The sequence below is a fragment of the Protopterus annectens genome, chromosome 6.part0, assembly GCF_019279795.1.
Source record: "Protopterus annectens isolate FY-2018-M chromosome 6.part0, PAN1.0, whole genome shotgun sequence".
Lineage (NCBI taxonomy): Eukaryota > Metazoa > Chordata > Ceratodontiformes > Protopteridae > Protopterus > Protopterus annectens.
Genome location: NC_056737.1, coordinates 1172166607 through 1172193004, shown reverse-complemented (window position 1 = coordinate 1172193004; position 26398 = coordinate 1172166607). Strand labels below are relative to the sequence as shown.

Sequence of the window (26398 nt, the reverse complement as noted above, 5' to 3'; positions counted from 1 at the left end):
ATAATGTTTTTATGAAGAAAGGTTGACATATTTACCCTAACACTCTCTACTTGAATTACAAGAGTGTATATTTTTAAGATTTAATTGATTAATTAATGATTGATTGATTAATTTAATGATTGCACACACTATTTATATGGTTGCTTTCTTATGAGATTTGTAACTTGATAAAGCTCGGAATATCCGAGCGAAAGCGCTTGTTTTTATTTGCTCTCTTGGCTTTGGTTTTGTTGGCTAAAATTAAAAGAATTTAATTCAACATTCTCGGCTGTGCTCAGTGGCTTGGAATTTACTGTTCCTGGTTCCGTTCCTTTTGAACATTGTATAGAACAAACACACCACTAACAACCTACTATCCACCTCTCAGCACGGCTTCAGACCTAAACATACTAAAAACGCACCACTAACAACCTACTATCCACCTCTCAACACAGCTTCAGACCTAAACAAACTACAAACGCACCACTAACAACCTACTATCCAGCTCTCAGCACAGCTTCAGACCTAAACATAGTACAAACACACCACTAACAACCTGCTCTCCACTTCTCAACACAGCTTCAGAACTAAACATACTACAAACACAACACAAATAACCTACTATCCAGCTCTCAGTACAGTTTCAGACCTAAACATACTACAAACACAGCTCTAACAACCTACTATCCAGCTCTCAGCATGGCTTCAGACCTAAACATAGTACAAACACAGCACTAACAACCTACTATCCACCTCTCAGCACAGCTTCAGAACTAAACATAGTACAAACACAACACAAGTAACCTACTATCCACCTCTCAGCACAGTTTCAGAACTAAACATAGTACAAACACAACACAAGTAGCCTACTATCCACCTCTCAGCACAGCTTCAGACCAAAACATAGTACGAATACAAAACAAATAACCTACTATCCACCTCTCAGCATGGCTTCAGACCTAAACGTAGTACAAACACACCACTAACAACCAACTATCCAGCTCTCAGCATGGCTTCAGACCTAAACATAGTACAAACACACCATTAACAACCTACTAACCAGCTCTCAGCATGGCTTCAGACCTACACGTAGTACAAACACAACACAAGTAACCTACTATCCACCTCTCAGCACAACTTCAGAACTAAACATAGTACAAACACACCACTAACAACCTACTATCCACCTCTCAGCAGGCTTCAGATCTAAACATAGTACAAACACAGCACTAATAACCTTTACTGATATTATTCATCACCTCAAAAAGGAAGGACAGCTAGTCTCAGCAATTGTCCTGGATATGTCAAAAGCCTTTGACACTGTATCCCACCAACTGCTACTTAACAAACTTGCAACATATAATCTAAATTCATCATCCCTAATGTGGTTCCAAAGCTATCTGTCTAACCTACAACAGGTTACAAAATGGGAGAACAAACTCTCCACGTTACTGCTATATCCACTGGGGTACCCCAAGGATCCATACTTGGCCCCCTCCTCTTTGTCATATCTACCAACATTCTAAATTCTGCCACCCAACTTAACAGTATCATCCAATATGCAAGTGATTCCACTCTTACTTGCTCATCCTTTTCCTCTCCAAGAACTTCAACACAAAATGCAAAACTCTTTCCTGGACATTGAAAATTACCTCTCCAACCAGTAACTCATCTTAAACCCAAACAGGACTAAGTTAATGATTTTCACAAACAAATTATCCATGCTCACCTCACTATCTCTCCCTATTCACTCATCTAATGGTGCAAAAACTGAACCTACTAATCAGACCAAGCTCTTAGGTGTTAATATAGATGATAGACTAAAATTTGATAAACACATCTCCCTAACAAACAAAAAAGTCCACTCTAAACTTGGAGCTCTTTATAGGGCCAAACCATACCTTACACACCAAGCCAAACTAGCCACAGCTAGATGTCAATTGCTATTTCCCCTACTCAGCTGCTCACATATCTTATAGTTTCAAAGGTAGGTACTAGGCTATCGGCCCAAGGGCCTAAGTATGCCTACCCAGCAAGGTTCCCTGGCTTACACCACCCAAGAAAGTTATTTTCCTGTGCCCCTGTCAAGCAAAGCCACAGAAGTGATCCCCAGGGTGTATTTCCTATTTCCCTTCCACTCATCAAGATTTTTCTTGAAGAGTGCTAATGAGGAACTTTGCTTGACATAGATGGGTAGCTTGTTCCAGAGTATGGGAAGTCTGTTTGACAGGAATCTATCCCTCCAGCATGTCCTGTTTATTGTGGTGACAAGGTTTAGGTCCCTAGAGCGTGTAGCTCGGAGGGATTGGGATTTCTTTAGGTGTAGCATGTCCAACAGCTCTGGGTTTGACACAGCTTTATATATTAGTCAGAGATCACCTCAGAGTAGACGATATGCTATGGAGTAAAGCTGGAGTTTTTTTGAGACGGTCAGTGTAGGGCAGCTGTTTGAGGCCAGTAATCCTCTTTGTGAGGTACATCTGGGGCCTTTCCAGCTGCTGCAGATGTCTTGTGAGGTTCATTCCAAAAGGGGCACTGTACTCTATAATTGATCTAATAAATGTCAAGTAGAGGGGAACAATGACCTCTTTTTTCCTGGATGAGGACCCTTTTGTGATGAGATGTGCCACGCAGAAGGATTTCCTGACTACTGTGGTGATGTGATTATCAAAGGAGCGACTACTGTCCACCTGGGTCCCAAGGTCTCTTATTACACATTCAGCATTAAGTAGACTGCCACCTATGTGGTAGTTCATGGGTACAGAGTTTTTACCAAATGGGATGACAATGCACTTTCTGGCATTGAGCTTGAGGCCATGGCTTTGACACCTGGCATCTGTCTCAATCAGGCCCTTTTGTAGAATGTCCACATCTTTGGTGACTCTACTATGGCTCCTAGTTTGCAGTCATCTGCGAACTTCATTAGCCAAAGGCTTTCTGTATTAGTCTGTACGTCAGATAAGTAGATACCAAACAGAAGAGTTCCCAGGACTGAACCCTGTGGTACTCCACTTGTCACTGGTTTGAAGTCAGATTTGGAGTCTGCAACTTTTACAGTGTGGGTTCTGTCAGTGAGCCATTTGGCACCCCATCTTGTGACATAGGGATTTATACCTAGTTTAGTGAGTTTAGCTATAATTCCAGAAAGAGGGATGGTGTTGAAAGCCTAGGCGAGGTCAAGATATGCTGTGTGAACCACCTTACCCTCATCTACTGTTTTGGTAACTGCCTCAAAGAAGTAGATCAGGTTCAGGAGGAAAGATCTGCCTTTCACAAACTCAAACTGGGTGTGGTCCAGAGTTTGGAGGTTACCAATGTCTTTGTTTATGAGTTCCATGATGATACGTTCCATGGCCTTACAGAACAGGCTAATAGGGTGATAGTTCCCGGGATCAGTGGTAGCTCCCGCTTTGTGGAGTGGGATAACTTTTGCTGTGTGCCATTCAGTGGGCACAAAGCCTGATGTGAGGCTATGACTGAACATGTTGCTTAGGTGTGGAGCCAGTTCATTCTGAAGTTCATGTAAAATGCAGCCTGGGATGTTGTCCGGTCCCATGGATGCTGTGTTTTTGGCTTTACAGAGTGTTGCTTTTACCTGCGTACTTGTGATTACAGGGACTCTGCATTCTTCCTGTATAGATATGGGCCCTTTAGGGGGTGACAGGGGGGTAAAGTTAGCACTGAACCTATCTGCCAGGATGTTGGCAATATCAGTTGGTTCTTTAATTTCCATGCCGTTGTTCTAACTCTGAGCGGATTTGGGTGCTGCCATTGAGATTCTTGACATAGCTATAGAATGCTTTGTGGTTGTCCCTAGAATCAGTGGTGATTTTGTTTTTGTAGCTAGCTTTGGAGGATCTTATAAGGGATCTCAGCTTCTTACTGAGGCTGACCAGGGAGCTCCTCCGCTCATGGGATTTTACTCTCTTTTGCAACAGTTTCTTCCTTCTGGTGTACAGTTTGTTTATGGCAGGGGGCCACCAGATTGGCTTCCTTTTTTTGCAGGATAGCGTCTTGGTTCTGTTTGGGATAGCACAATCCATGCACTTGTGTAAGTGATTCTAAAGTGCATTTGTGTAGGATTCAGCAGTCATAACTGTATTGTCCAGCTGTATGGGTGTCATGAAGTTTGCCACTTCTGTCTTAAGAAGCATGAAATTGGCTTTGGAGAAATTTTTTACCATGGTTTCCTTAATGGGGGGTGGGGGTGGGATGTGGATACCTAGGGTGATTAGTTTATGGTCGGATCTGACCAATGAGGAGTTGACTTCAGGTGTGGAACACTGGTCATTCATGTTGGTAATGACTAGGTCTAGGATATTGCTGCCTCTGGTGGGGGTGTGGATAAGTTGATCCAGGGCAATGGAATTTATGAATTCCAGAAAGCATTGAGTGAAGGAGTTGGTACATGAGTAGTTTTCCCAGTTAATGGTGAGGTAGTTGCATTCACCCATTATTAGGGTGTTTGGTTGAACCCTAATATTTTCCAGTATATCAAGAAAAGAGGAGTGGGGATCCTGGGGCATGGTGGGGGATCTGTAGCAAGCTGAAATTAGGATTGCAGTTTTGCCCAGAGTTAATTGCACTTGGATAACCTCAGATGCATTATGCTGAGCAACTAGCCTGAAGGTGTGGATATCCTTAATGAATATGGACACACCTCCGCCTTTGGTGTTCCGGTCCAGGTTAGATGGCCGAAAAGTGTGGTATGAGTTATAGCCTGATAATGCAGGGGTGGTATCTGGAGCCTTAAACCAGTTCTCAGTCACTGCACAGATATTGATGTTCTCCATTTTAAGGAGTGCCTCGAGGGAGTGCATTTTGAGATTTAGACTTCTAGCATTGAGTAGCATTACCCTCAGTTTTTGCTTGCCTGTTCCTATTACGGTGGTGAATTTGTCATTTGAACCTTGCCTAAAAAAGGCACTATAGGGCTACAAGATCGGAGAGCTCTTCCATGTCTCTTTTCATGTAGTCCAGGGAGGTACATATCAGGTCATTCACACCAACTTGGACAATGACAGAGTCATATTTGTATTTGTTGTGGAGTGACCTGAGTACATGGGTTATGTGGCGGATCCTGGCACCTGACAGGCAGCTGACAGTAACCTTCTCCTTGTTTAGCCTGGTGAGTGGGACATCAGTGTGCCTGACTATAGAGTCACCTATGACTAGTGTGTTGGGTACATTGTTTTGCCTTATGGGCTGTGGTTGAGTGGCACACTGAGTCTGTGGGCTATGTGCCATTTGGGTTGTGTTGGGAGATGGAGGTTGCTTGTGTTTCTGCTTTGGAGGTCTCTGTTGCTTGAGCAGATTATTATTGAGAGCCTCCATGAATGTTTTTGTGTTTCTATGTGTGAATTTTGGTGGTGTAGGTTTAGTGGAACTATGTGATGCGTGTGGTGTGGTGCAAGTGTTTACCTTCTCTTGACTGTCAAGTTCAGTCTTGGTTGGAGAGAGCTTTACCTCCAGTTTGGCTAGATAAGTGCATCTCTCACAGGTTGTAGTGTTGGGTGGTAGGAGGAGAGGGTTGTCTGTGTACATGTTTCTGGTTTAAAAGACCACATCTGCGCTTGTTTCCCGTCTTTCCTGTAACTAACCTACGGGTAGCACTAGAAAGCCTTAAACTGATACAAACCTTCTAGCTTAGAAGAGAGACTTTGGAGTTATTAAGTATCGGTTTTCTGTACTTTCTTGCTGTACTTAACTGTTTTCCACCTAAACGCAGATTTTCCAGCATTTATTGTGATTTAAAAGCTTGTTTTTTTCACATATTGTACTTATTTGACTGCCTGCACTTTTAAAAAGTTGGTTTTGTTTAAATAATTTGTTTAACTGTTGTAGGCTACACACTAAAGTGCGACAGCCTTTTCTGATCAATTGTAGTCATTTAAAGCTGTTTTAAGTGTATTTTTTACTGGTTTTGCCTTATCTTCTCAAAAAAACAAACAAAAACATTCCTTGTTTCCTGCCTTTCTAAGCTAGTATAGTCCATTTTTCAGGCTAGTGCTGAATTCAGAGCTGTGATACTAGTTTCTGAGTTGCCCAAATCATACTTGGATAGAAGAAAGTTTCTCTGTTCACCTGTGAGAGAGTGAAGCTTTGAGCAACCTATCTGTCCCTGGAGGTGTGGTTCCAGCCCAGAAGTTAGTTTATTGGCCATTTTGGGCTAATTTCTATCTCCTTCATTTGCATAGTATAAAAACCGCATTTGCAGTTTTACGCACTGGGCAGCGCCGGTTAGCTACAGTTAAATTATTTGCGGCTCCACTAAGTCTCCTCTTCAGTTTTTTCCCTTGAAACTAGTCTAACTCTCAACCTAAGCACTTAAAAAGCATCCTACAGCCCAGCACTTGCTCAGACCTAACAGCAAGCATTAATATACCCTGACACTGACTGACCATCAGGGCAAGGCTCTTTATTCACCCCTCACCAACCAAGCGACTAAGCAGCTCACCCTACTATTCAGGCATGACCAAAGGGCAATTTCATGTGTACTTTTCAGTCCAGCTGGTGAATCTGGGTATCCTGAGGCAATGTTACAACTGCCTCATGTACACAGACACCCCTCGCCTCCTACCACAAAACACTAACATATGCGAGAGATGCAATTATACAGCCAAACTGGAAGCTAAGCTGTCTCCACCCAAGACTGGAACAGACAGTCAAGAGGAAAAGGTTTAACACTTGCACCACACCTCCAGCTGCACACAGACCTACTAAAACAGCACTGGCAAAAAATACACATAAATACACAAAATCATACTCAGAGGCTCTAAATAAAAACCTATAAATGCATCAGAGATCTCCAAAGCAGACACCCAAACAACCTGTACCTCCCATCACAAACCAGACAACACATAAAACACAACATCAGTGTGCCACACAATCACAGCCCTTAAGGCGAAATAGTATATCTAACACACTAGTAGTAGGTGACTCTATAGTCAGGCACACTGACGTCCAACTCACTAGGCTGGACACTCAGGTCACTCGAGAACAAGTACAAATATGACTCTGTCATTGTTCATGTTGGTGTGAATGACCTGAAACATAGCTCCCTAGACTACATCAAAAGAGACATGCAAGAGCTCTCTGATCATGTAGCCCAGGCGGGTATGACCCTGACCCTGAGTAGTATCCTGCCCTCACCAAGAAGGATACCTCAGTATAAAGAAAAAATGATCAATTTCAACAATTGGCTAAGCTTCTGGTGTCATTCAAAGGGGAGCCAATGTTTGTCAGCCTGGGATGACATGCTCGACAAGCCACGTTACTTCGCAAGAGATGGCTTGCATCTGTCACCCTTAGGCTTTCCAATACTGGCCAAGGCTCTTTCTGTCCTCATAGTGCCTTTTTTAGGCAAGGCTCAAAAGTCAAACCTATCTCTGTAAACAGCACAATTAACAAAAAACTGAGGGCTATGCTACTCAACACCAGGTGTATAAATCTCAAAATGCACGCACTCGAAGCAGTCCTCAGTATGGAGAACGTCGACATCTGTGCAGTAATTGAAACCTGGTTCAAGGCTCCAGAGAGCACCCCAGCACTATACTGGGCTACAACTCATACCACACGTTTCGGCCACAGAACACGGACCGAAACACAAAAGGAGGGGATGTATCCACATTCATCAAGGATACCTACACCTCCAGGTTAGTGCCACAGCATGATACCTCTGAGGTCATCCATGTGCAACTAACATCGGGCAAATCTGCAATGCAAATTGTGGCCTGTTGTAGATCACCCTTCATGACCCAGGACCACTACTCTACCTTTCTGGAGACACTGAAAAACATGATGGTCCTACCGAACACCCTGATATTGGGTGATTTCAATTACCTTACCATTCACTGGGAAAACTACTCGAGTACAAACTCCCAGGCCCAGCACTTCCTGGAATTCATCAACTCAAATGCCCTGGATCAGCTGGTAAACTGTCCTACCAGAGGTGAAAACATATTGGACCTGGTCATCACCAACATGGGCGACAGGTGTTCCACACCGAAAGTCAAACCGTCACTGGTTAGATCAGACCATAAACTAATCACTCTGGATGTCCACACCCCATCACCACCCCCAACTAATGAACCACAGTAAAAACTTTTCTAAAGCAAACTTCACCTTACTTAAGACAGAGGTGGTAAGTTTCACAGCCCCCACGCTAAAGGATAATGCTGCCCAAGATGCAGAAATCTTTACAAATGCACTCTATGAGCACCTACAAGGATGCATGGATCATGCCACCCCTAGCAAAACTAAGACTCACTCCTCTAAGAGAAGGAAACCAGTTTGGTGGACCCCTGCCATAAACAGGCTATATAATATAAGGAGGAAACTAGTTCAGAAAAAAAGCAAATCCCAAGAAGGAAAGACATCCCTGATCAGTATCAGTAAGAAACTAAGGTCCCTCATGAAATCATCCAATGCTAACTTCGGAAGAAAAATAGCCAAGGATTCAAAAGATAACCACAAAGCCTTCTTTAGCTATGTTAAGAATCTAAGTGTCATCTCGCAGATATGCACTGAACTAGTGCAAAATAGCACAAAATATACTGAACCTACTGATATTGCCAACATCCCAGCAGATAGAGTCGGTGCAAACTTTACCCCCTCTCTCACCTCCAAAAGGACCCACCACAATACCGGAAAAGTGTAGTGTCCCAAAATTACAGACACACAGGTGAAAACAGCCCTTTTAAAAGCCAAAAACACAGCGTCAATGAGACCAGATGGTGTCCTAGGCTGTGTCTTGCATGAACTACAGAACGAACTAACCCCCCACCTAAACACGCTGTTCAACCTCAGCCTCTCCACAGGCTACATGCCCATAGAATGGTGCACAGCAACGGTTATTCCTCTCCACAAAGTAGGGTCCACAACTGACCCTGGTAACTATTGCCCCATAAGCCTGACTGACTACCCTGGTCTGCAAGGCTATGGAGCCCATCATGGAGCTCATTAACAAAGACATTGGGAACCTCCAAAATTTGACCTGACCCAGTTCAGCTTTGTTAAGGGCAGATCATGCCTACTAAACCTGGTTGACTTCTTCGAGACAGTCATCAAGGCCATAGATGAGGGAAAGGTGGTTCACACAGCCTACTTTGACCTTGCCAAGGCATTCAACACCATTCCCCACTCGGGTATTAGAGAAAAACTCACCAGCCTGAACATAAACCCCTACGTCACAAGATGGATTGCCAACTGGCTTACAGACAGAACTCACACAGTAAGAATAGCAGGCTTCAGGTCCGACTCTAAACCAGTCACAAGTGGTGTCCATCAAGTGGTGTCCCACAAGGCTCAGTCCTGGGACCCCTACTGTTCTGCATATACTTCTCAGAAGTACAGGCAAACACAGGAGGACTATGGCTAACCAAGTTCGCCGATGACTGCAAACTGGGAGCCATAATTGACTCTCCGGCTGACACGGACATCCTCCAAAAGGGCCTTACTGAGACGGACACCTGATGTCAAAGTCATGGCCTCAAGCTAAATGCCAAAAAACACCCACAAATTACCACAAAGGTGGCAGCCCCCTTAATACAGAAGAGGTAATAAGAGATCTGGGGACCCAGGTAGATAATAATTTCACCTTTGACAATCATATTGCCAACGTAGTTAGAAAATCCTTCTATGTGGTCCATCTAATTACTAAAGGGTTCGCATCTAGAAATAAAGAGGTTATAGTGCCCCTCTATTCGTCACTCATTAGACCCATCATAGAGTACAATGCCCCATTTGGCATGTACCTCACAAGACACTTCAAACAGCTGGAAAGACCACAAAAGTACCTTGCCAAGAGGATTACTAGCCTCAAACATATGTCCTATGCAGCCTGACTGAAAAAACTCCAGCTGTACTCAGTGGCATATCGCTTACTCAGAGGTGATTTCTGCCTGACTTACAAAGCCATGTCCAACTCAGAATTGATGGACATGCTCCATCAAAAGAAATCCAAGTCACTGCGAGCCACGTGCTCTAGTGAGCTAAACCTCACTACAAGAATAAATAGAACATGCTGGAGGGATAGATTCCTGTCACAGAGACTCCCCATGCTTTGGAACAAAATTCCAAACTACATTAGGTAGAGCCCCTCACTAACACTCTTTAAGAGAAACCTTGACGAGTGGAAGGGTAGCAGAAAATACACCCCTGGGATCACTTCATTGGCTCTGCTTGACAGAGGATCAATTCATTAATCAATGGGGCAGCAAAAGCCGACAGACTCTGGTTAGGCTTATAAATGCCCTCGGGCAGATAGCCTAGTACCTACCTATGAACCTATGAGGCAATTGCTACATTGCCACAAGATGCTCAGATTCATCAGATAGACAAGAGAGGAGAACACTCGGAGTGGACCCTTGGACATGCCTGAATAAAAAACTATTTTCCTCTAGACAAGTGAGGAAAGTGAGTACAAGAGCTGAGTGCAAACACAAAACCAAGAAAAGTAGGAGACCAAACAATCCAAGACACTTGCGGAAGAAGGTAAGTCCACTCCGTGTACTGTAGTTCCTTTTCTTTAATATAGCACAAGCAAAAATAATAAATAATACAGGATATATATTGAAGTAGATGTTAAAACAACTGTGAACACAAAGCGCTTTTCGTCCTACCTGGTGGTGAGACTTCTTCAGATAAAGGCATTCACTAAAACCAGTGCATTAAAATACAGTCCATGGTGCAAGCATGTTGTTGGTCAACAAATGGGTAAGGGCTGTTCCCAACACACTGATGATTCTATGAGGGTACACCCTCTGGACTTATTAAATGGCAAATAAGTCCACACACTGTCTTGCCCAGTATTGTGACAGTAAATCTTACTCATAATATGTAAACATACAGTTATTAAAATATTTAAATATTGGAGAACTTTTTTTAAAAATGTTATTAAAAATATTTGAAAATATTTAAAATATAAATGTGCTTAAAATGCATATAATAGAATGCTGAAGTATAAAGAAGTAGTAAAATGTACTAATGTATAACAATAATAATGCATAAAAATGTTCAGAACACTTTTCTGTCTTATGCAGCATGGCATCTTACAGTTAAACATTAGAATAAATATATATATATATATATATATATATATATATATGTAAATATTGGGGTAACAATCATATATGGCTACATGGAAGTACAAACAACATTCCTGTCTATACATCATGGCATGGCACCCACCATCTGAATTATGCATTACTAAACTGACTGCTGTTAAAAGTTTGTATGTATTAGCTTGTACTGAGACAACTGTTACATATTTGACAGAGATAGTTTGTACTATAATTCATCATGTTAGTCATCACTGGAGGTTTCTTATATTTAAAATACAAGAAATAGAGTAAACCTTATTTAACCCAGGGTAAACACAAGCCGTAGTCATGAGTTTCCACAATAACTCTAACCTTTCTAAATGTAAAGATTCTGGGCCCCCTCTTCCATCAGAATTCACACTGTCTGCTGCCTTAAATTTAAATGTGTGGTATGTGTATTCCTGCTTGTGTCCATTTGGGGCGTTCTCTTGACTCCCTTTATTTATATGGTACAGGTGTTCGTTAAACTCTTTCCCTGAACCTCCTGTCCGCCTTCCCTATGTAGAATGCTGGACATTGTGGCATAGAGCTACATAGATCACAGCTTTAGTCTGACAGTTAAATTTGTGTTTTATTTGATGCTCTTCATCTCTAATGGTTAAGGTTGACCCTGTAGACATGTGTGGGCAATAATGGCACACGTTACATCTGGACATACCATACCTAACTGCATACTGGTACGTACCATGGTTAGCTTCCAAGATATTTTTTAGGTTGGGGCCCCGTTTGAAAACTAATCTAGGTGGGCCCTGTATTCTTGACCTGGTAGTTGGGTCATTCCATAAAATGTCGCAGTTCTTAGTGATGATCCTCATGATTAATCTAGGTGGGCCCTGTATTCTTGACCTGGTAGTTGGGTCATTCCGTAAAATGTCGCAGTTCTTAGTGATGATCCTCATGATTAATCTAGGTGGGCCCTGTATTCTTGACCTGGTAGTTGGGTCATTCCGTAAAATGTCGCAGTTCTTAGTGATGATCCTCATGATTAATCTAGGTGGGCCCTGTATTCTTGACCTGGTAGTTGGGTCATTCCATAAAATGTCGCAGTTCTTAGTGATGATCCTCATGATCTCATATGCGTCTGAGCTGAAGGGTGTAATCAAACCACCCTGTCCAAGATTGTTAGTGCCTGTTTTTGTGTGCAAATCTAATGTTAAGTTTTCTGAAATGGCTTTCCTATCCAATATTGGTTCATAAAAACCTCTTGATCTTTTTGACTGCACTTCTGTCATTATTTGATTCAGTAAGTGGTTTGGGTAACCCCTTTGAGAAAACATACCCTGTAGTTTACTACATTCAATGGAAAAGTCTTCATCTTTTGTGACCATCCTTGCTGCCCTCACTAGTTGCCCCTTCACCACCAATCTTTTTTGGTGAAGGGGGTGGCAGCTACTGTAGTGTAAAAAGGTGTTTGAGTACGTTTCTTTCCTGTATATAGTTGTTGAATAGTAACTATCAGTGTAGTCTTTGCTAAGGTTAACGTCCAGATATGCAATGTTATCTTTCCCAAAAATAAATGTGAAAGATAAAAAGTGTGTGGTACTGCTGAAGTATGAAACCAGTTCTTCTGCGTGTGTATAGTCTCCCTCTATTAACATGAAAATATCATCCAAATAACAGGTGTAATAGTGGATCTGATATGGGGTCTGCCCTGATTTCTTCACATACTCCTCCTCCCAATAGGGCATCACTAGATTTATTAATAAGTCCAGAGTGTGTTTTGAAAGAAACTCTTAAAGGAAGTAATTACTAATTGAGTGGACCCTCATAGCATCATCAGTGTGTTGGGAATAGCCCTCACCCATTGGCTGACCAACAACATGCTTGCACCATGGACTGTATTTTAATGCACTGGTTTTAATGAATGCTTTTACCTAAAGAAGTCTCACCACCAGGTGGGATGAAAAGCACTTTGTGTTCCCAGTTGTTTTATCATCTACTTCAATATATATCCTGTATTTTTTATTATTTTTGCTTGTGCTATATTAAAGAAAAGGAACTACAGTACTTGGAGTGGACTTACCTTCTTCCAAGTGTCTTTGAGTACAAGACCTGTTTTTCTCTAAGCAAGTGAGGAAAGTAAGTACAAAAACTGTTCTCCTCTTGGTAATGAGGACGATTGAGTGCTGTAGTAATTTGTAACTTATTTAGTGCTTACAACAAGTTCTGAACAAGTGCTGAGCATGAATAAGCACATTCAAGTGCTAAAACTAAGAATCTATATCTGAATTAGACTAGCTACAGGATAGACACAAGTGGAAATGCAGGCTTTTAAATCAGAAAGTTGAGAGAAATGAAACATTTTCCCAAACGGCCAATAACTACAACTTCTGGCCCAGAAACCACTCCTTATGTGGTAAACAGGTTACTTAGTGCTTACCACTTCCACAGATAAGCTAGCAGGATTCCCTCCAACACAGAAAGGCTTGGGGGCCCCAAGAGCTTACAAACAGTCCTGGATACAGCAAATCTGTATCTGGGCTAGACTAGTTGCAGGAAAGAGGGGAAACAAGTGCAATTGCGGGCTTTTAAATCAGAAAGTTGAACCACTCCTTATGTGGTAGATAGGTTACCTAGTGCTTACACCTCCCACTGATAAGCTAGCAGGCTTCCCTCCAACACAGACAGGCATGGGGGGCTCAGAAGCTTAGAAAAAGTCCTAGATATCGCAAATGTGTATCTGGACTAGACTAGTTACAGGAAAGGGAGGAAACAAGCGTATATTTTTGTTACAGTTAAGCAGAATACAGGGAGATCCTAGCAAAGTTTTTTTTTTTTTTTTTTTAATAGGGTCATAGGTAGGTAGGTACTAGGCTATCATCCCAAGAGCCTAAGTAAGCCTAGCCAAAAGGTTCCCTGGCTTACACCACCCAAGAAAGTTATTTTCCTGTGACCCTGTCAAGCAGAGCCACAGAAGTGATCCCCGGGTGTATTTCCTATTTCCCATCCACTCAAGATTTCTCTTGAAGAGTGCTAATGAGGAACTTTGCTTGACATAGATGGGTAGCTTGTTCCAGACTATGGGAAGTCTCTGCGACAGGAATCTATCCCTCCAGCATGTCCTGTTTATTGTGGTGACATGGTCTAATTCCCTAGAGCATGTAGCTCGGAGGGATTGGGAATTCTTTAGGTGTAGCATGTCCAAAAGCTCTGGGTTTGACATAGCTTTATATGTTAGTTACTCTGTAATGGGTCTAATGAGTGTCGAGTAGAGAGGAACAATGACCTCTTTTTTCCTGGATGAGAACCCTTTTGTGAGGAGGTGTGTCACATAGAAGAACTTCCTGACTACTGTGGCAATGTGATTATCAAAGGAGAGACTACTATCCACCTGGGTCCCAAGGTCTCTTATCACGCATTCAGTGTTAAGTAGACTGCTGTCTATGTGGTAGTTCGGTACAGAGATTTTACCAAATGGGATGACAATGCACTTTTTGGCATTGAGCATGAGGCCATGGCTCTGACACCAGGCATCTGTCTCAGTGAGGCCCTTCTGTAAGATGTCCACATCATTTGGGGACTCTACTATGGCTCCTAGCTTGCAGTCATCTGTGAAGTCTTTTAGCCAAAGGCCTTCCGTGTTAGCCTGTACTTCAGAGAAGTAAATACCAAACAGGAGAGGTCCCAGGAATGAACGCTGTGGTACTCCACTTGTCACTGGTTTGAAGTCAGATTGGAGTCTGCAACTTTTACAGTGTGGGTTCTGTCAGTGAGCCAGTTGGCAACCCATCTTGTGACATAGGGATCTATACCTAGTTTAATGAGTTTAGCTATAATTCCAGAATGGGGATGGTGTTGAAAGCCTTGGCAAGGTCAAGATAGGCTATGTGAACCACTTTATCCTTGTCTGTGGCTTTGGTGATTGCCTCAAAGAAGTTTATCAGGTTCAGGAGGCATGATCTGTCTTTCACAAACCCGAACTGGGTGGGGTCCAGAGTTTGGAGGTTACAAATGTCTGTTTATGAGTTCCATGATGATACATTCCATGGCCTTACAGAACAGGCTCATCAGGCTAATAGGATGATAGTTATTGGGATCAGTGGTGGCTTCTCCTTTGTGGAGTGGGATAACTGTTGCTGTGAGCCATTCAGTGGGCACAAAGCCTGACGTGAGGCTATGATTGGACATGGTGCTTAGGTGGGGAGCCAATTCATTCTAAAATTCATGTAAAACACAGCCTGGGATGTTGTCCAGTCCCATGGATGCTGTGTTTTTTGGCTTTAGACAGTGCAGCATTTACCTGCATAGTTGTGATTACAGGGACTCTGCATTCTTCCTATATAGATATGGGCCCTTTAGGGGGTGAGGGGGGGTAATGTTACCACTGAACCTATCTGCCAGGATGTTGACAATATCAGTTAATTCTGCAATTTTCATTTTTGTAAAGGAAAGGGAGAGAAGAGAAGCAGAAGATAATTCAAGGTTAGGAAACTAAGTGGGTTGGCCTTCTCAAGTGTTCTCTCTGTATTATGTAGAATGAGCTAATGACATTAGAATGGGAGGAGTGTCCAAGTTCAAATTTACAGTAGGGGCAGGCAACTTCAAAGCCACCAAGTATAACAGCAAGACACTAACAGGGAGTCAGGGCGGGGAACAATACTACAGCTACTAGCCTACACTCTTTTAGACAATAAACACTACAGAAATGTTTATCACAACAGAAGAACAGCAGTGAGCCACAAAATGAAAGTTTTTAAACAGATAAAGGAGCAAGGAGACTCTACAGAATGATTTTATCTACAGACAAATCAGTTATATGATACACTGCTTGGCAGGAAATCAGAACAAACAACAGGTGCTTAACAAGTAGAGAAAATTTCCCATTAATACCTTTTGCACAATGAAACTAGCTAAAAAGCTTTACAAACAGTGTGACAGTAAAAACCTTATTTATCAGGCCCTGTAAAGCAGACAATTTTAGTTTAGCTGTGCAGATTAGTTAATAGCAATAAAATACAATAAAAAGTATGCAGCAGGCAATAAAAAGTGTTATATATAAATTGCTAGAAGCAATAACTAGTAAAAATAAGCAAAAAAAAGGATACTTACTGTTATATATTTCAGATCAGAGTTGTATTCAATGCCCCCTCCTCCACTTGGCTCCGTGTGTATAGTCATAAATCCTCTCAAAGTTAGGGCTTAAATACCAGATGATGCAACCTTAAACAACTTTTTTTAAAAAAAGCTCAAAAGAACCAATGAGTGCTTACTCCAAGCCCTAGACCATCCAACTTCCACCAGCCAGCAGCCAATCAACACAATCCTGCCATGAAGGTAAAGAAAGGCTTCTAGTAACTCAAGATGGCCTAACCATGTGCTCAGAACAACAACTACAAAAACAAACAGGTCCAGAGACAGAAAATCTGAACTGGGACAATACTACAGCTACTAGCCTGCCTCTTTTAGACAGTAAACATTACAGAAATGTTTATCACAGGAGAAGAACAGCAGTGAGCCATAAAATTAAAGTTTTAAACAGATAAAGGAGCAAGGAGACTCTGTAGAATGTTTTTAACTGCAAAAAATCAGTTATATGATACACTCCTTGGCAGGAAATCAGAACAAACAAACAGGTGCTTAACAAGTAGAGAAAATTTCCTGTTAATACCATTCACACAGTGAAACTAGCTAAAAAGCTTTACAAACAGTGGGACAGTAAAAAACTTTTTTATCAGGCCCTGTAAGGCAGACAATTTTAGTTTAACCATGCAGATTAGTTAATAGCAATAAAATACAGTAAAAACTAAACAGCAGGCCATAAAAAGTGCTACATATAAATTTCTAGAAGCAATAACTAGTAAAAATAAGCAAAAAAAAAAAAAAAAACAGGATATTTATTGTTATATATCTCAGACCAGAGTTGTAGTCAATGCCTCTCCTCCACTCGGCTCAGTGTGTTCACCAACGTACGTAAGGCTGACCTCACTAACCTAGAGACCTGCTATAACAAAATAGCTAAGTTTGCCACCAGTCAATCCCATAAAACTCATCATTGCTGTATTCTTCAACAACTCAACTGGCAGGAATTTCCCAACCTATTAACACTAAATGAATTTACCTTTGCCCATAAAGTCATACATAACCTCAGTGACTGCCCTGCACTTTCAAGCCTGCTCCAACCTAACTTAAACTGCAGACCCCTTAGGTTGTCCACCAGACTAATGCTAAACATTGCCCAGTCTCACAACAATCATGGCAACTTCCTCCTCTTCTTCTTCTTCTTTCGGCTTCTCCCGTTAAGAGTCATCACAGCAGATCAACTGTTTCCATTTCTTCCTGTCCTCTGCATCTTGCTCTGTCACACCAATCACCTTCATGTCCTCTCTCATCACATCCATAAACCTTAACTTAGGCCTTCCTCTTTTCCTGTTACCTGGCAGCTTCATCCTTGGCATCTTTTTCCCAATATACTCTGCATCCCTCCTCAGCACATGTCCAAACCAACGTAATCTTGCCAGTCTGGCTTTGTTTCCAAACCTTCCAACTTGGGTTGACTCTCTAATATACTTATTCCTAATCCTGTCCATCCTCGTCACACCCAGTGCAAATCATAACATCTTCAACTCTGCCACGTCAAGCTCTGACTCTTGCCTTTTTGTCAATGCCACTGTCTCCAACCCCCAATCTTGGCAACTCCCTCTATTCCTATAAAATAGCTAAGGACTGGAATGCTCTTCCTCAGCACATCCAAAACAATCTCAACATGTCCTCATTTAAAAAAAGCCTAAAAGATTACAATACCAACTGGTTCTGCCCCAGTATTGTTCCTGCTAGTTTCTTCCTCCTATTATTTCCAACTCCCTTTCTCATGTAGCTCTCATCGCCACCTTTAAGCAGCTGCTGTTTATTATTTCCAACTCCCTTTCTCATGTAGCTCTCATCGCCACCTTTAAGCAGCTGCTGTTTATTATTTCCAACTCCCTTTCTCATGTAGCTCTCATCGCCACCTTTAAGCAGCTGCTGTTTATTATTTCCAACTCCCTTTCTCATGTAGCTCTCATCGCCACCTTTAAGCAGCTGCTGTTTATTATTTCCAACTCCCTTTCTCATGTAGCTCTCATCGCCACCTTTAAGCAGCTGCTGTTTATTATTTCCAACTCCTTTCTCATGTAGCTCTCATCGCCACCTTTAAGCAGCTGCTGTTTATTATTTCCAACTCCCTTTCTCATGTAGCTCTTCGCCACCTTTAAGCAGCTGCTGTTTATTATTTCCAACTCCTTTCTCATGTAGCTCTCGCCACCTTTAAGCAGCTGCTGTTTATTATTTCCAACTCCCTTTCTCATGTAGCTCTCATCGCCACCTTTAAGCAGCTGCTGTTTATTATTTCCAACTCCCTTTCTCATGTAGCTCTCATCGCCACCTTTAAGCAGCTGCTGTTTATTATTTCCAACTCCCTTTCTCATGTAGCTCTCATCGCCACCTTTAAGCAGCTGCTGTTTATTATTTCCAACTCCCTTTCTCATGTAGCTCTCATCGCCACCTTTAAGCAGCTGCTGTTTATTATTTCCAACTCCTTTCTCATGTAGCTCTCATCGCCACCTTTAAGCAGCTGCTGTTTATTATTTCCAACTCCCTTTCTCATGTAGCTCTCATCGCCACCTTTAAGCAGCTGCTGTTTATTATTTCCAACTCCCTTTCTCATGTAGCTCTCATCGCCACCTTTAAGCAGCTGCTGTTTATTATTTCCAACTCCCTTTCTCATGTAGCTCTCATCGCCACCTTTAAGCAGCTGCTGTTTATTATTTCCAACTCCCTTTCTCATGTAGCTCTCATCGCCACCTTTAAGCAGCTGCTGTTTATTATTTCCAACTCCCTTTCTCATGTAGCTCTCATCGCCACCTTTAAGCAGCTGCTGTTTATTATTTCCAACTCCCTTTCTCATGTAGCTCTCATCGCCACCTTTAAGCAGCTGCTGTTTATTATTTCCAACTCCCTTTCTCATGTAGCTCTCATCGCCACCTTTAAGCAGCTGCTGTTTATTATTTCCAACTCCTTTCTCATGTAGCTCTCATCGCCACCTTTAAGCAGCTGCTGTTTATTATTTCCAACTCCCTTTCTCATGTAGCTCTATCGCCACCTTTAAGCAGCTGCTGTTTATTATTTCCAACTCCCTTTCTCATGTAGCTCTCATCGCCACCTTTAAGCAGCTGCTGTTTATTATTTCCAACTCCCTTTCTCATGTAGCTCTCATCGCCACCTTTAAGCAGCTGCTGTTTATTATTTCCAACTCCCTTTCTCATGTAGCTCTCATCGCCACCTTTAAGCAGCTGCTGTTTATTATTTCCAACTCCCTTTCTCATGTAGCTCTCATCGCCACCTTTAAGCAGCTGCTGTTTATTATTTCCAACTCCCTTTCTCATGTAGCTCTCATCGCCACCTTTAAGCAGCTGCTGTTTATTATTTCCAACTCCCTTTCTCATGTAGCTCTCATCGCCACCTTTAAGCAGCTGCTGTTTATTATTTCCAACTCCAAGCAGCTGCTGTTTATTATTTCCAACTCCCTTTCTCATGTAGCTCTCATCGCCACCTTTAAGCAGCTGCTGTTTATTATTTCCAACTCCCTTTCTCATGTAGCTCTCATCGCCACCTTTAAGCAGCTGCTGTTTATTATTTCCAACTCCCTTTCTCATGTAGCTCTCATCGCCACCTTTAAGCAGCTGCTGTTTATTATTTCCAACTCCCTTTCTCATGTAGCTCTCATCGCCACCTTTAAGCAGCTGCTGTTTATTATTTCCAACTCCCTTTCTCATGTAGCTCTCATCGCCACCTTTAAGCAGCTGCTGTTTATTATTTCCAACTCCCTTTCTCATGTAGCTCTCATCGCCACCTTTAAGCAGCTGCTGTTTATTATTTCCAACTCCCTTTCTCATGTAGCTCTCATCGCCACCTTTAAGCAGCTGCTGTTTATTATTTCCAACTCCTTTCTCATGTAGCTCTCATCGCCACCTTTAAGCAGCTGCTGTTTATTATTTCCAACTCCCTTTCTCATGTAGCTCTCATCGCCACCTTTAAGCAGCTGCTGTTTATTATTTCCAACTCCCTTTCTCATGTAGCTCTCATCGCCACCTTTAAGCAGCTGCTGTTTATTATTTCCAACTCCCTTTCTCATGTAGCTCTATCGCCACCTTTAAGCAGCTGCTGTTTATTATTTCCAACTCCCTTTCTCATGTAGCTCTATCGCCACCTTTAAGCAGCTGCTGTTTATTATTTCCAACTCCCTTTCTCATGTAGCTCTCATCGCCACCTTTAAGCAGCTGCTGTTTATTATTTCCAACTCCCTTTCTCATGTAGCTCTCATCGCCACCTTTAAGCAGCTGCTGTTTATTATTTCCAACTCCCTTTCTCATGTAGCTCTATCGCCACCTTTAAGCAGCTGCTGTTTATTATTTCCAACTCCTTTCTCATGTAGCTCTCATCGCCACCTTTAAGCAGCTGCTGTTTATTATTTGCTGCTGTTTATTATTTCCAACTCCCTTTCTCATGTAGCTCTCATCGCCACCTTTAAGCAGCTGCTGTTTATTATTTCCAACTCCCTTTCTCATGTAGCTCTCATCGCCACCTTTAAGCAGCTGCTGTTTATTATTTCCAACTCCCTTTCTCATGTAGCTCTATCGCCACCTTTAAGCAGCTGCTGTTTATTATTTCCAACTCCCTTTCTCATGTAGCTCTCATCGCCACCTTTAAGCAGCTGCTGTTTATTATTTCCAACTCCCTTTCTCATGTAGCTTTTCTCATGTAGCTCTCATCGCCACCTTTAAGCAGCTGCTGTTTATTATTTCCAACTCCCTTTCTCATGTAGCTCTCATCGCCACCTTTAAGCAGCTGCTGTTTATTATTTCCAACTCCCTTTCTCATGTAGCTCTCATCGCCACCTTTAAGCAGCTGCTGTTTATTATTTCCAACTCCCTTTCTCATGTAGCTCTCATCGCCACCTTTAAGCAGCTGCTGTTTATTATTTCCAACTCCCTTTCTCATGTAGCTCTTCGCCACCTTTAAGCAGCTGCTGTTTATTATTTCCAACTCCCTTTCTCATGTAGCTCTCATCGCCACCTTTAAGCAGCTGCTGTTTATTATTTCCAACTCCCTTTCTCATGTAGCTCTCATCGCCACCTTTAAGCAGCTGCTGTTTATTATTTCCAACTCCCTTTCTCATGTAGCTCTCATCGCCACCTTTAAGCAGCTGCTGTTTATTATTTCCAACTCCTTTCTCATGTAGCTCTCATCGCCACCTTTAAGCAGCTGCTGTTTATTATTTCCAACTCCCTTTCTCATGTAGCTCTCGCCACCTTTAAGCAGCTGCTGTTTATTATTTCCAACTCCCTTTCTCATGTAGCTCTCATCGCCACCTTTAAGCAGCTGCTGTTTATTATTTCCAACTCCCTTTCTCATGTAGCTCTCATCGCCACCTTTAAGCAGCTGCTGTTTATTATTTCCAACTCCCTTTCTCATGTAGCTCTCATCGCCACCTTTAAGCAGCTGCTGTTTATTATTTCCAACTCCCTTTCTCATGTAGCTCTCATCGCCACCTTTAAGCAGCTGCTGTTTATTATTTCCAACTCCCTTTCTCATGTAGCTCTCATCGCCACCTTTAAGCAGCTGCTGTTTATTATTTCCAACTCCCTTTCTCATGTAGCTCTCATCGCCACCTTTAAGCAGCTGCTGTTTATTATTTCCAACTCCCTTTCTCATGTAGCTCTCATCGCCACCTTTAAGCAGCTGCTGTTTATTATTTCCAACTCCCTTTCTCATGTAGCTCTCATCGCCACCTTTAAGCAGCTGCTGTTTATTATTTCCAACTCCCTTTCTCATGTAGCTCTCATCGCCACCTTTAAGCAGCTGCTGTTTATTATTTCCAACTCCCTTTCTCATGTAGCTCTCATCGCCACCTTTAAGCAGCTGCTGTTTATTATTTCCAACTCCCTTTCTCATGTAGCTCTCATCGCCACCTTTAAGCAGCTGCTGTTTATTATTTCCAACTCCTTTCTCATGTAGCTCTCATCGCCACCTTTAAGCAGCTGCTGTTTATTATTTCCAACTCCCTTTCTCATGTAGCTCTCATCGCCACCTTTAAGCAGCTGCTGTTTATAACCCTCTGCTTATTCTCTGACACATTATGAATATTTATGTTATTACTGTGTGTTTTTATGACTAATTGTCTCTTTGTAACTTTGGTAATTGCATTTTTGCTAATATTTCTGTTAATGACTGTCTCTTATGTAACTTTGTTAATTGCATTGTTTGCTAATATTTGTGTTCTTGGCTACTTGGACTCTTAATTAATTGTTACTGTTCTGGAGCTTTTCTCCCTGGGTCTTTGCTGAAAATGGGCTACGTGCCCAGTCAGACATTATCTGGCTAACAAATATAAATACATAAATAAATAAAATAATAACTGAAACAATTTCACATTGATAACAGTTGCTAAAACAACACAGATTCACTATGGTAGGTACACCTGGTGTACAGTATCCATGTCAGGTACTCTCACTGGACCTTTACATCTCTGAGCTGAAAACCATTCTGTCCTGTAGAGATGTCTTCTCCTGGATTCAACAGTTCCCCATCTTTGACTTAAAATGGGTTATAGATTCTAATACCTCCTGGCTGATGTGTCAGTATCCGACTATGTATCATGGCAGCAGTTGTGCTTTTGTTCAAGTCACTTTATTATTTGGTATGTCCTCTAGCTGCAACAGTAGTTATGAAGTATGTAGTTTTGCATTAATTCTCTTTGCTGTCATCAGAAAGGTGACAGTCCAACTGGATGCAATAGGATATTTCTGCATTCAATCAAAATAGATGGCGACCTTGATTTGAGATGGCATCACATTTTATTCTTCATGTTTTGGATAATCTGCATGACTATGTATACCTATACATTTGACTGTGGATATACCTGTCTGTTTATTATGCTGTAGAATTAGCCAACCTGCTAGTAAACAGGTTCAGTGAAACCTTCACACCCCTGTCTCCCCATCAGTAAGCCAGGACATCCCCAGCACCTGCCCCCCTCCTCTCATCACCAGGGAACAGGTCTTTAATGCCCTGACTAAGGTAAAAAGATACAGTGTCTGTTGGACCTGACAACATCTCTGGCTGTATCCTACATGAAGTCAGGCATGAGCTGTTTGCTCCATTAGACACCCTATTCAACCAAACCCTGAACACCGGCTTCATCCCAGCTGAACAGAGGACAACCACTGTCATCCTTCTACACAAATGTGGAGCATCCATCGACCAAGACAATTATAGGCCCATCAGCCTAACTAACCTGATCTGCAAGGCCATGGAACACATTATCATGGACCTTATAAACAAGGATATTGGCAACCTCCAAATGCTTGACTCCACACAGTTTGATTTTGTCAAAGGGAGATCATGCCTGTTAAACTTAGTTGACTTCTTCAAAACAGTCACCAAAGCCATGCACGAGCGGAAGATGGTGCACATCACCTACCTTGACCTAGCCAAAGCCTTTAACACTATTCCCCACTCGGGCATAATAGATAAACTCTCCCAACTAGGCACCAACCTGTATATTACCAGAGGGGTAGCTAACTGGTTCACTGATAGAACCCACTCAGTCAAAATAGGGGAAACCACCTCTAGTAGTAGGCCCGTAATGAGTGGTGTACCCCAAGTATCGGTCTTAGGTCCTCTCCTGTTTGGGATATAGTTTTCTGAGGTGCAAGTCAAAGCCAGTGGTCTTTGGCCGACCAAGTTTGCAGATAACTGCAAGCTGGGCACTGTCTTAATTTCTCCTAGTGATGTGAACATCCTCCAAGAGGGCCTTACCCAAACTAATGACTGGTGCCAGACGCATGACCTCAAATTGAATGCCAAGAAATGCATCATTATCTCCTTTGGGAAAAATGGTGTCCCCACTAATTATCATTAATATATCATAATTATAATCATATAATTATCATATAATTTCTATGCCTCTGCTATATATACAAACTTGTCTAAAAATAACATCACCAAACTTTCTACCTGTTACAATAGTAGTACTAGATTCATTACTGCTACCCCTTTTAGAACCCACCATTGTCTTAACCTCAAGCAACTAGATTGGTTAGAACTCAACAACCACTTACTCTATCAACAATTAATTATCATTCATAAGACCCTTTACTATCCTGATGCTACCCCTAGCCTTACAAAACTGATTTCACCTTATAAAAACCTAGCCACACTATGCTCGGCTAATAAACTCCTTGTAGCCTTAACCAAATCAAAGAATAAAGCTGGGGACTCATTATTTTCAAATTCTGTTGGGAAAATCTGGAATCAACTACCTCAGGAAATAACAAACCTAGACTCTACATCCCTTTTCAAAAGACATATCAAAGAACATCTTAAAACTCAATGGCTGTGTCCTTGTGCTAATCCAGACTGAAATTACTTCTCCACTACTCCCAACTTCCCCCCTTTGCCCAACTGTCCCTCTAAACAACATATTTTAACTTTTGACAGTCTTATCTTTGAGATTGTCTCTAACATTTTTTTTCTTCTTCCCTCCACCATGTTATCACATCTTGAATTTTTTTTTTTTTTGTATCTAACTGCTGAATGTTGCTTACCTTGTAATTTTATTATAAACCAACTATTTTCTGAAAAGTTGTTGTTCTGCTTTTTTTGTTTCCATTAATTCATACATAAGTCCACCTTTGTACTTATTGTATTTTGCTTAATATTTTTTTATTGTTAATGATTGTTTACTTCTTGTAATTGGAGCTTTTCTCCCCGGGCCTCTACTGAAAACGGATATTTGTCCAGCTAGACTAGCCCGGTCAACAAATGTAAAATAAAAATAAAAATCACGTTAATAACAATGTACTTAGCATGTAATCAATCAAGAGGGACTTGGGCACCCAGGTTGATAGCAACCTGACTTTTGACCACCAAGTTGCCTCCATTTTACAGAAGGCTTTCTACATGGCTCACCTCATAAGTAAGGGTATTTCATCCAGGAACAAGGCGGTCATAACATGTCAGTATCCTCCCTTATTAGGCCCATTACTGAGTACAGTTCCCCCTTCGGCATGTACCTTGCCAAGCACATGCAGCAGCTGGAGAGACCACAGACATTCCTATCCAGGAAAACCCAGGGTCTCAAACACCTACCCTATACAGATAGGCTAAAAGCCCTGTCCCTCTATTCAGTCTCATACAGACTGCTCAGAGGTGATCTGTATCTGGCATACAAGGCTATCTCAGACCCAGCCTTGATGGAGTTGTTACATATCCGTAAGTCAAACTCTACTCATGCAACTCGCATGCAAGGCCTCAACCTGGTCTGTGACATTAATAGAATTTGTGGGTAGGACAGATTTGTGTCCCAAAGACTCCCCCATTTGTGTAATAGACTACCTTTCCATGTGAAGCAGAGTACCTCATTAGCCCTGATTAAGAGGAACCCTGGACGATTGGATGGGAAACAGAAAATACACCCCTGGGATGCTACCTGTGTCCCTGCTGGACAGAGAAAAAATGTGCTGACTTTGTGGGGACATGGGCAAAATTGTTACAAGCCTCTGGGCCAATAGCATAATATCATTCTATGAACCTATGGACCTATAAGCACTATAGAGTTCTCATTCTTGTGAGAATAACCAAAATTCCTGACCTGCAAATTGCAGATGATTGTCAGTTAGAAGGTTGTTTGGAATCCCTCGACATGAGGCATTTTCTTATGAAAAGCATAACGACTGAATTTGATTATGTATCATGCTGCTTTATGACTTCAGGATACATCAGATAATATCCAACACAGATGAGATACTGAGTGCCTTAGGAATGGAATAAATATGCAGCTAATGTTGCATGTTCTTCCTTGCACTGGACTCTACCCACATGGCACTCAGACATTTTCTCAAGCATTTCTTTCCATAACTGGTTTGGCATTGTTGGTTTGCTAGAGCTGAACAAATGTCCTTGTGGATATGAATTTCCTAACTGAAAGGTTATCATATTTAGATGGGAAGTGCCACATTTTTCTTCATCTAGCTAACCTGATAATACCATAGTTTTCAACAAGAGTATTTCAGTGTTCCCTTCTGGGCTCCATTTTAGTTCAATGAACTGAAGTGGTTCCTGATGGATGTTGAAGTCTTATAAATCAATCAGCATATTGTCTAAAAATATCAACTAACTTTTGCTTGATTGACTTATTAGGCTGTGTTGCACGAATGAGTGAATCATCCACTTCAGGTACATGCATATTTCCTTTATGAATATCTAAATAATTGTATCCACAAATGCACTAATTAACTGCTTCATAAACATGTGACAAATCAACTCTGGAACTCTGTGGG

At 41.8% G+C, this 26398-nt stretch overlaps 3 protein-coding genes across 3 annotated transcripts in view; all 3 read right to left on the bottom strand.

Moving 5' to 3' along the window:
• Nucleotides 1-26398, bottom strand: part of SLC4A3 (solute carrier family 4 member 3) — a 2820719-nt gene that overhangs the window by 2722778 nt on the left and 71543 nt on the right. The gene's annotated exons all lie outside the window — the stretch shown is intronic.
• LOC122803959 lies at nt 19139-19996 on the bottom strand. Its single transcript, XM_044073637.1, has 2 exons — nt 19573-19996; nt 19139-19542 (listed from the first exon to the last, which is right to left on the bottom strand). The coding sequence occupies exons 1-2, from the start codon at nt 19949-19951 to the stop codon at nt 19139-19141; spliced, it is 783 nt and encodes a 260-aa protein (XP_043929572.1). The 5' UTR covers nt 19952-19996.
• On the bottom strand, nt 21231-22055 carry LOC122803958. Its single transcript, XM_044073636.1, has 2 exons — nt 21368-22055; nt 21231-21310 (listed from the first exon to the last, which is right to left on the bottom strand). The coding sequence occupies exons 1-2, from the start codon at nt 22008-22010 to the stop codon at nt 21231-21233; spliced, it is 723 nt and encodes a 240-aa protein (XP_043929571.1). The 5' UTR covers nt 22011-22055.